Raw genomic sequence first — 11,401 nt, forward strand, 5'->3', positions numbered from 1 at the left:
GAAAATTCCTGTTAAACCATAGTGGAAGAAAACTTTCAAGTGTTGGTCCACGATCTATGTTAATAACTGCAGTTTGGTTTAACCAAAGAATTTTGGAGCATAGAATGGGATATATTTTGTCAATCATCGAGATACCATGTTTTTGCTATAATGTCATCCCCCAGTGTCTGACACTCCAGGGAAAACAGCCCCAACTTATTCAGCCTCTCCCTGTCTCACAAACTTTCCAATCCTGGCAACATCTTTGTAAACCTTTTCTGAACAGTTCCAAAACTAAGTATTCTCTGCCTATAACTACATTTTTCTCACTTCAGATTTGAATCAAACGTTCCCTTGAAGATTTAATTATGCTACCTCAACTAAAAATTGCAAATCCAGGGGAGTCAATGTCCCAATAGCATTATCACTAGACTATTAATCCAAAGACTTAGATAATGTTCTGGGGACCCAGGTTCAAATCCTGCTATGGCAGATGGCAGAATGTGAGTTCACTAAAACTCTCTGGGATAAAAAGTCTGAAACCATTGTCAATAATCAGAAAGACTAAATTTCTTTACAGTTGATTGATTTACGATTGGTTTGATTTACGATTGTTTTGATCTTGACCCACAATATCCTCCTGGACCAGCAAAGGCTTGATCCCAAGCTGTTGAATTAGTGAGGTACATGTTGTCCTTCGTGGGGCAAAATATCCTATGTTTCTATTGTTACTTATTGTTTTTTTAAAAAAAAATGTAACTTTTATCCTCACTGAGACACATTTAGAAATGGATATCCACTGTCTCCACAGCCTGAGAAAATTTAACTTTCTTATTTTTTGGCATGTAACCAAATTCCTATACTTAACCAGAGTAGCTCTGACTATAAGGAAGTACCATTTTCTCAGGTTGTGGAGTCAGTGGACACACATTTCTAACTGTCTCACAGTGAGGATAAAAGTTGCATTTTTTTTAAACCACTGAGGGACAATAGAAGCATAGAATATTTTGTCCCAGGAAGGACAGCATATTATTCACTAACCCAGCAGCTTGAGATCAAGCCTTCATTGCCTCTGGGTCAAAATCTTAAAGGTCCTTTCCTAGCAGCATTGTGGGTGTACCTATATCAGCTGGCCTATGGCAGTACAAGAAATGGCTCACCACCACCACCTCAAGGCAAATGAGGAGGATGACAAATGCTGCCATTGCCAATGACACTTGCATCCCCTGAAAGCAGAAGTGAAATCACATTCTTCCATCATGATTAATGTTTCTAGTTCTCAGCTGGTTTGTTTAATTTGCTGTGCATCTCTGTAGATAGTGATAATTTATGGCTTCATTCTTTTGCATGCTTTTCTCTTTTAATATCCTTTCTTCTGTGACTCTTTATGGTGAGTCCAAGATTTTTTCAAAATGGAGGCCATTTAGTTCTTTGATAGTTCTATTCAGCCCTGAATTACTCTCAATGCTGCTTAGTGTTCTTCCTATGTCAGTTACTCCTGAAGTCAGTTACTATCTTGTTTGTTTCTCCGTAACCTATAACTTTCAAATTATCCTATATGCAAATCTATAGGACATAAATGTACATTAAATAAGTTGTCATCTTAATGTCAACCCCTGCTGACCACCGCTTTTTGTTCTTTTGTAAAAATGTTTATTGCCCAACCACTGTCCCTTTTAAATCCATTCAGCTTTAGGTTTGTAAATAATGCTGTTGTGGGATTCCAAAATGCAGGATGTTCATATTTACACCAATTGCAATATCCTGAATATCCCTTTCCTTTTTTCAAATTATAATTATTTGATTTTTCCAATTAACTTCAGATAATGTAGAAGAAATTGGTTTCACTGTGTTCTCGGTACCTCCTACGAGGAAAACTATTGTAAACCTTGTTTATCTGATACAGCAACAAAAGTGCATCGAGTTGTGTGGAGTTATTACCTGTTCATCAGTGACTCTCTTCTGCAAAGATGAAGAGAGCAGTACGGTCAGTTCTGCTATAACGCAGTAGTTCCGTTCTTGTGCAATCCTGTTAGAAGAAAATTGCATAATAGCAGAACCATATAAACTAATGGAGCTGAAATTGCATTATAACCAATACACACTTTAAAAGTTCATGCTTTAGAAACAGTGTCCCCAATTCGTCAATCCTATTGTAGCAAATTTGTATTAATGAAATGCACGTTATAGCAGAATAACCTGTAGTACGTTCTTTTTAATAAAAAGTTAGCTATCACCACATTTTGAGTAAAGTTTTTTCTAGCTTCAGCCCTTTCATCCTGTTCAAAGGAAATGGCATTGCGCAGTCAATTGCCAAGCATGGAACAAGATGGCAGTCCTCAGACTCCAGTTTCATCTGCCATGTCCCAAGATGTAAGGACGATGACTACCAACAGTTCAGATCCATTCCTTAATAGGTGGGTATTGCTCTAAAATTTCTTAACTTTTTTTGTATGCTCTGTGTAAATATCTATTTTGATAGTGTTCATGAGATTTCATGTGGTTACATCCTTGATAATATTTGCTTGTTTTCTTGGAAAGTTAAGTGTATATTAACAGTACAAAGAACAAAGAAAATTTATAGCCCAGGAACAGGCCCTTTGGCCCTCCAAGCCTGAGCCGATCCAAACGTACTGTCTAAACTGTCAGACAATTCCTAAGCATTTGTATCCCTCTGCTCCCCACCTACTCATGCATCTGTCTAGATGCATCTTAAATAAAAGTTTGCAATTTTGAGTCCGATGCAGGACTTCAGCGTTGCAGGTCTGCATAGATCTCTTACTAATATCACAATTGCAACTTCTGGATTTGTTCATGATACTGAAATCACTTATGGTGAAACTGCACCTGTGATGAAATGGGGTGATTAGTGTAATTGTGAAGGCTTTTTCACTATAGCATTACATCCATTTGTGAAATAAAGTTCATGTAGCAGCTTTGTGATGCAGTAAACATGAGCGGAGTAAATATTGCAATCAAAACTAGGAGACAAATTCCAAATCCACTGAGATATATTGATTGTGCTTTGCTTTCCAGTGTGCAATACTACCCTTATAGTTCTGGTTGTGTGGCTATTTCCTCCGCTAAATACTGAAGTAATTGGCTGAAATGTCTTTCAATTTCCTAATAGTTAATATCAGCTCCATCTTTTTCAGCCGCTTTTGTACCATTCTCAGTCAGGCTTGGAGCCTACAGCAGTAGCACCTTTTCCCTGCTCCAATTACCTGACTGACTAGCAGCCCAAACCTCCAGCCTGCTCTATCTCCATCCAGTTGGCTAAAATTGACTGTTCAACCTCTTAAGTTCGATAGCTTTTTCTGATCACCCCACTACATTCTTCTGACTGATTCAAGTGGATCTTCACCTTTGCTCATCTTTTCTGGAAATGAAACTGTTCATTCTTGTTCTCTGTAATAAGTGGCACGAGAAGATCACCATCATGGTATGAAACAGAAGGTTTTTATGAAGTCTTTTGAACTGCTGCATGTACCCTTTGGCTTGTCTGTATTTAGTATCCATACAGACGTGACTTTCAGTTTAGTAGCACCTATGGCACAGCACCTGCTTAGTCAGTCTCTCAGTGGCTATTCTTGTTCCTTGTGTGACCTATCCTTTTCTTGTCTGTTGTACCTAAAGGTAAATTTTCATGACATGTTTAGTAAAGCAGTTTTTAGAAGACATCGTATTAAAAGCAAATACCAATCTATTACTCCATCTCACTTGAGTGAATTAGGGTGACTTTCTCCACGTTGCCTTGATATCGGATGGTATCTTTGCTCAAAGTTTAGGATACATTCACACTGCAGTAGTGCAAAAATAAATAATTTAGTCACGGTTATAGTTCAAGTGAAACCAAATCAAAAGGGACTACATAATCTTTAAGCCGAATTTGAACTGTGTAGTTAAGTTAGCAAGTTTTGAGAAGATTTGTAGCTCAGGTTGAGCTTTTGGATGTAGGTTTGCTTGCTGAGCTGGAAGGTTCAAGTTAGACCTCATCTACCACACCCTGAGAAAAGGAACAGGAAGTGACCTCACCACAGGAAATGACATTACCAACCCAAACACACATAGAAAGCAGGAATTGTCAGCCTTGCTTCGCTTGAGGCCCACTGAAGATGTTACCTAGTAGGGTAACAAAACATCTGGAAATGAACCTTCTAGCTCAGCGAGCAAACCTACATCCAAAAGTTATAATCCTGTCTGTATTAAATGGTTATTGTTTCTCAAATGCCCAAACTGCAATGAGGTCTGGAACTGTATTTGTTGATAGTTTTGAAAATGCACCAGTCTAGTTTGAAGTCATATTTCTCATAATAGATATACTGATGCAAAGATTACATTATTAATCTCCCTAGCTATCTGAAATCTTGTGTGAAATTTTACAAATATTTTCTGTGAAGGTGATAAGAAACATACACTTAATTTTGTAAAATTGAAGCTTTCATCAAAAAAAACATTGTGCAACATTATTGTAAAGCCTCTGGTAAAGGACGATTTTATGGCTCAGTGTATTATATACAAGAACACCGAAGTACACCACATCCCTCACTTGAATCAAATGTTAAGGATAGCATGTCCCTATGTTACAAGAACATGTTCTTCACATGAGTTTTCTTGATTCATATTAATTTGCAGTTATGGAATAAGCTAACTGGGATGCATTTCAATAAATAAGCTGCTATGGATAAGCAAAAATGAAAACAAATAGACCATGAGAGCACATGGTTGTAAAAAGCAGATAGTAAAGCCTCTTGCTTAGAGCCACACAATGAAATGATTCATACTCAGCATTACCAGTTTCTGCCTACCCTCTGATTTTCTGCTAATCAGCTTGGATTCACAGCACTGTTCAGAGGCTTTGCTGATCAGGAAGCTGATATCCAGAGGATTGTTTTTCCTCAGCAAGAGGACGAGGTATGCATGTCAGATGAATTGCTTTTCTCAGTGTATAACTCTCTGACCCCACCCCACCCCATTCTCTTCTCCCCACTGCTTTATTTTTCCTGCAGTGGAACATACCATTCCAGGGAAGAAAGTACAGATAGTGGACTCGGTATGAGCAGCTACAGTGTACCAAGAACACCTGATGACTTTCTTAATAGCGTCGAGGAAATGGATACAGGTCGGTTGGGTTCCTGGAACAGAAAATTCCATTTTTGTTTTTAAAACACATGCAATGTTTTTAAAAAAGATATTCAAACAACCAAGTTTGTAATGAAAAATTATGATTAGCTTAACAATAAGTATATGTTCAATTTTACCTTTCGTAAATTGATCAATGTTTCAAATTGTCTTTGACATTAGCTAATGGCCATCATGCTTAAAATTATATTGAGGTAGCTAACCTAGGTAGCAGTACTGCAGTAGCTGCTGGAGTATGTGGCTTCAGTACACGTGGGTTTGCCAGAAGATTCAGGGATTTTATTTCCCATTGTTCAGGAAATTCTGCTACAACATATAAATGAGCTGATCACTGTGTCACCTGTGCTTGCTTAAATGTCCGAAGAGGAGAAAGTGAGGACTGCAGATGCTGGAGATCAGAGCTGAAAGTGTGTTGCTGGAAAGGCGCAGCAGGTCAGGCAGCATCCAAGGAACAGGAGATTCGACGTTTCGGGCGTAAGCCCTCCTGAAGAAGGGCTTACGCCCGAAACGTCGAATCTACTGTTCCTTGGATGTTGCCTGACCTGCGCTTTGTCAGTAAATGTCCGAAGAACTTGACAGATAATGACACTGTTGAGCATCTTCTAACAGGTTAGGTGGATTGACCATGCTAAATTGTCCATAGTGTCCAGGAATTTGCAGGGCCAAGTGGAATAACCATGGATGAGCAAGGTTATGGGGTAGGGGGCCGGTTAGTGTAGGATGCTCTTTGGAAGGGTGGTACGATCAAAGGGCTAAATGGCCTACTTCCACACTGATTCTATGATTCTGTAAAAGAGCAGAGAAAATTTGGGAATGAAATATATGGCAGTTGAATAGTATTGTTGTTTTCCCTTCAGCATTGGAATTTTAGGAGCTCGGTTGTCTTGTGAGCAATTTGTTATCCTCAGTTTTTTGTGATTTGTCTACCTAGTTGAAAACCTTGGTCCAAATAATGTTGGCTCTCAGCAAAATCGTTTTCCCGACTACTTGGAAACAATCCCTGGTACTAATGTGGACCTTGGAACACTGGAGGAAGACAGCATGAATGTAGAAGGAGAAGAATTGATGCCAAGTCTACAGGAGGCACTGAGCTCTGACATTCTCAATGACATGGAGTCTGTTCTTGCTGCCACAAAGATAGATAAGGAGAGCTTCCTGACATGGCTATAGGACCCTTGGTCCTTTCAGACTGCCTTTGATTGTGTGAAGGATATCAAAACTTGAGATATTTTTGAGTTGTTTTGGACTTCTGAATTGTCTCTCTCCTCTGATGCAACATTGGATAAACTCTAAATATTTGACAAGGATTCTGCCAATTGTATTTCGCACATTTCAGAAGTATAATTACAGTAGCAAAAAATGTAGAATTTCAACTTGCTTTTCTTTAACTAGTTAGGATATATGACTCTATCCCATTTTCCTACCCCATTTCATACATTTGGAACAAATCCTGTTGTTTAGTGCAAGTCTTTACTTGTATAAGTCGTGCAGTTCTGCAACTATGATCTCATGTTTTTGCTTTCCCAATGTTTTTTCAGATTTGTAAATCTCTGTTTAAGCAAGTTATGCTGACTCTAAAGTAGGCTTAATTGTGTTATCAGACTTGGTTAATGGCTGCTACGATGTCACAGAATCTGGTGCCAGTTCTAAGTGCCTTTGCCAGTTTCTTTGAAACTCTTACATCTTGTATCCAAATGTGCTGCCTATCTGTCTTCCATTTTACAGTATACACAGTATCTAACTTGCTTTTGTCTTTGAGTAATTGAAATACAATTTTCAAATAATTGCCCAGTTAATTCCAGGAATTGGGTGACTTCAAAGTGAACTGTCAGCTGTTAGTTTGGTTAGACCTTATTTAAATATGAAAGATTGGTTGGTGCTTTTTAATTACTTGTACGTGTTGTTATAGTATATTGGACATGTACATTTTTCTGTAATGTCTTACCAAAATTAGTTTAGTTGAGCTAGTGTTTTTCTTTCAAAAGCTGATCAAAAGGTTACTTTTAAACCAAAATACAAAACATGACAATTAAAGAAGTGCTGGTTATATATTCTACTTAAAAAAACATATGAACTTGTTTTGTAGGTTGAGTGGTTAAATGGTCTTTTGGGACCTGTTAGATGTCTAGCAGGACATATAGTGTCAGGAGTCCTATATACAGTAGTGTATTGTAGGTGGGGTTAATGGTTATAAGAACACATATATGTATATCATAAAGTATTAGATTTAAGAATTGTGACAAATCAGGGGGAGCTTTGTGATCAAATAGATCTCCAAAGAGTATTCCTTTTCCTTAAGTTCATAGGCCTATTTTTAAAATGTAATTCATTCTCTCATGAACTGCTGAATATGTTATACCTTTTTGTATTTGGGTTTTTACTTGTAAAGATAATGTGGCTTTTGAATTGAGTATTTTTTTAAAATAGGTACTGATGGAGAACCCAGGAAAACATTTTAATCTTGCAATGTTGCTAAATCCTCTTTATTTCTTTTTTCAATCCTTGGAGAGTGCTGATTTAAGCTTCTATCCAGGTAAAGAAAAAAAATACATATACTGCACAGCTGTTTCATTCTACACAGGCCTTTAGTGTTGTTATTCCTTGGGCTACGATTTTTAAAGTTTTTGTATTGAGTCTTAAGCAGTGTGTCTATTGAAAGTGCTACATTTCAACTCTTGTGCGTTGAGCAATGCTTGAGCTCCATTAGTCTTGTAACATTTTTAAAATTGTACACAGGTGAACAATGATTTTCTAAGAATTGTGTAAATTTAACAGTGCACACTCAAACATGTATTTTGCAGCTTGTGCGCAGAGATGAGCAGCAAGATTGCATTGAATCAGTTTATAGTTTTGTACTAAATTTGTATTAGAAGTACTATTTTGAGAAGCCATCGTAGATTCTAAACTTAACACAAGTTCAAATGTGTACTATGCAGCTTGAGTCTGAGGGATGAGCAATAATATTATTAGATCATTTTGTGGTTTTGTGCTCACCTTTGTATCAGTACTAATTAGAGAAACCAGCATAAATTCTAAGCTTCTATTTCTAAAGCCAGGTCCGAAATTAAGCTCAGCAAGTTTCCACCTTTTAAAAGAAAGGTTTCTGATGTATGTCACCTTGGTTAAATTTAACCATCTTTTTAAGGTAAGCGCAGAGGAAGCGTAGTCATTGCTTTGCATGATCATGTACAGGTAGTTATACCAGTGAGAGAAAAGGATGTATTTTTCTAAGAGCTGATGATCTGTATGGTTCTCACTTCCTACAAATCAGTGTTGAAATAAAACAATGCAACAAAAAGTTTAAATTTACAAAATATTTCCTAATACTCATCTGAGTAAATGTACAGTTTTGCTTTTGCACATGCATAATGAAATCTTGCTGATCATGACCTTAATATCTTTAAATAGCCAGAACGTATGCTTGGCATACATAGAACACTGACATTTTCGGTAGTTGATAAATATGTAATATTTTATTATCTAATTCTAATGAATGCACACATACTTCAATATATAATACAACAATATTATTGATTTTTTTTCAGCTGTACCAGTATGTCAGTATATGGATACATACAGTAAATTCTGTTGCATTTATTTCTGTATGTAATAATTTCCAATGGTTCATGATGATTCATGTGGTATAAAATATATTCTTTGTGGTAAAATGTTGCTTTGTTTTCTTGCAATTAACTTTGGATTTGATGGTGTTTATCTGTATTCCTAACAGCTCCACTTCACCTACTCCAAACCTGGGGCATTTGCATGTGTTGAATATTGAATGTGTTTCCAATTAATTGGTAGATGTGCCATCTGTATGCTAACCAAATCAACCAATTCTGTACTTTTTAGATACTTGATGCCAAATGACAAAGTTAAAACCCTTTTACTTCTCTGCGTCAAACGTTAAAGTTAATTATGGTTCCTCAGTTGTTGCCTAAGCTAAAGTAATGATAGACCTATGTCACTGTTCTGTGGATCAGTTTATTTCTGTTGGTTGCATAAGCGTCGTTGGTTGAATTTGAGTGTGGCACTGGCACTAATACTGGAGAGCAGGCTGTTTGGCTATATGCACTGAGATCGTGGCTGATATGTGACTAATTCCTGCTTTTGTCACACATCCCCTGTACTTTAATCGAACAAAAGTATGTCAATCTCTTTTAACACTAATAATTGGTCTGGATGTATGTTTGCTTGCTGAGTTGGAAGGGTTGTTTTTAGATGTTTCATCACCATACTGGTAACATCAGTGAACCTCCGGATGAAGCACTGGTGGTATGGTATGCATTCTATTTATGGTTGGGTTTCTTTGGGTTGTTGATGTCATTTTTTTTCTCTCGAGGGGTGGTAAATGGGATCCCAGTCAGTGTGTTTATTGTACGGAGTTCCGGTTGGAATGCCATGCTTCTAGGAATTCTTGTGCATGTCTCTGTTTTGCTCATCCGAGGATGGATGTGTTGTCCCAGTTGAAATGGTGTCCTTCCTCATCCATACGTAAGGATACTAGTGAGAGTGGGTTATGTCTCGTCAGATCCACACCCCCCACCAACCCAACCTCCACCCCCGGCACCTTCCCCTGCAACTGCAGGAAATGTAAAACTTGCGCCCACACCTCCACACTCACTTCCCTCCAAGGCCCCAAGGGATCCTTCCATATCCGCCACAAGTTCACCTGTACCTCCACACACATCATCTATTGCATCCGCTGCACCCGATGTGGCCTCCTCTATATTGGTGAGACAGGCCGCTTACTTGCGGAACGCTTCAGAGAACACCTCTGGGACACCCGGACCAACCAACCCAACCACCCCGTGGCTCGACACTTTAACTCTGCCTCCCACTCCACCGAGGACATGCAGGTCCTTGGACTCCTCCACCGGCAGAACATAACAACACGACGGCTGGAGGAGGAGCGCCTCATCTTCCGCCTGGGAACCCTCCAACCACAAGGTATGAATTCAGATTTCTCCAGTTTCCTCATTTCCCCTCCCCCCACCTTATCTCAGTCGGTTCCCTCAACTCAGCACCGCCCTCCTAACCTGCAATCTCCTTCCTGACCTCTCCGCCCCCACCCCACTCCGGCCTATCACCCTCACCTTGACCTCCTTCCACCTATCCCACCTCCATCGCCCCTCCCCCAAGTCCCTCCTCCCTACCTTTTATCTTAGCCTGCTTGGCTGCTCTCTCTTATTCCTGATGAAGGGCTTATGCTCGAAACGTCAAATTCTCTATTCCTGAGATGCTGCCTGGCCTGCTGTGCTTTGACCAGCAACACATTTTCAGCTATGTCTTTTTGTGGCTAGTTGATGTTCATATATCCTTGTGGCTAGTTTTCTGCCTGTCTGTTTAATGTAGTGTTTATTGCAGTTCTTGCAATACTACTTAGACCTCTCGACATCATGGTAGCCCACAAGCCCACCAATACACTAAAACAGCAGCTAATGAACTTGAAAAACCCTACACAGCCAACAAGCAAAACAAATGTCATTTATAAAATACTCTGCGAGAACTGTAACAACGAACACATTGACTTGGATTCCATTCACCACCCCGAGAAAAAAATAGGAAATGATGTCACCACATGAATGACATCACAGGAAATGATACCACTGAGCCAAGGAAACCCAAACACAGAAAGCGGGCCATACCACCAGTGCTTCATCCGGGGGCTCACTGACGTTACCTAGTATGTTGAACAAAACATCTGAAAACAAACCTTGCAGTTCAGTGAGCAAACCTACATGCAGAACCTCGACCTGAGCTATAAATCTCACTAATAATTGATCTTGCATGCAATTCAGTTTGTGGAAGTGTTGAAATCTTCTGTCGCCACCTTACGTCAAGCGGTTTCTGGTTTCACTCCCAAAAGATGTTTTTTTACCTCTTTAATTCTTAGAGTATGAACCCCCCACCCTAAACTCTGCTAGCATAAGTAAGTTGTTTTCCTAATTGCCCTACCAGTATACAAAATATTAAATTGCAGTCAAATTATCCCATTACCATATATTTTCTAAGTAATTTTTGAGTTGGTTTGGTTATTCCATTTTAATTTTTGAAGTAGAGAGATCAGTCTCATAAATCTATTCTGCACTCTTTTCAAGGTTATTTTATCATTGCCCAGGTACCCAGAACTTTATTGTACTCAAGATGTTGTCTCATCAGGACCTTGAATAGCTGTTTGGAATGCTGCTCACCTTCACTCTATCTGTAAAAGAAAAAACTGTTCCCATGTCAACATTTCTGCATGTGGCCTCATGCAGCCCTTAATGCAGTTCAATGC

At 38.8% G+C, this 11,401-nt stretch overlaps 1 protein-coding gene across 2 annotated transcripts in view; it reads left to right on the forward strand.

Moving 5' to 3' along the window:
• Positions 1-8,780, forward strand: part of yap1 (Yes1 associated transcriptional regulator) — a 138,273-nt gene extending 129,493 nt beyond the window's left edge. The window contains exons 4-6 of one of the 2 annotated variants that reach the window (XM_060825776.1): positions 2,269-2,396; positions 4,989-5,101; positions 6,053-8,780. In XM_060825776.1, coding sequence (XP_060681759.1) covers positions 2,269-2,396; positions 4,989-5,101; positions 6,053-6,291 — 480 coding nt within the window. In that variant the 3' untranslated portion in view covers positions 6,292-8,780. The remainder of the gene's footprint in view (positions 1-2,268; positions 2,397-4,988; positions 5,102-6,052) is intronic. The other variant, XM_060825775.1, reaches the window with a different exon arrangement.
• Positions 8,781-11,401: the final 2,621 nt, after the last annotated feature.

Source organism: Hemiscyllium ocellatum, chromosome 6, assembly GCF_020745735.1.
Source record: "Hemiscyllium ocellatum isolate sHemOce1 chromosome 6, sHemOce1.pat.X.cur, whole genome shotgun sequence".
NCBI classification, from domain to species: Eukaryota; Metazoa; Chordata; class Chondrichthyes; order Orectolobiformes; family Hemiscylliidae; genus Hemiscyllium; species Hemiscyllium ocellatum.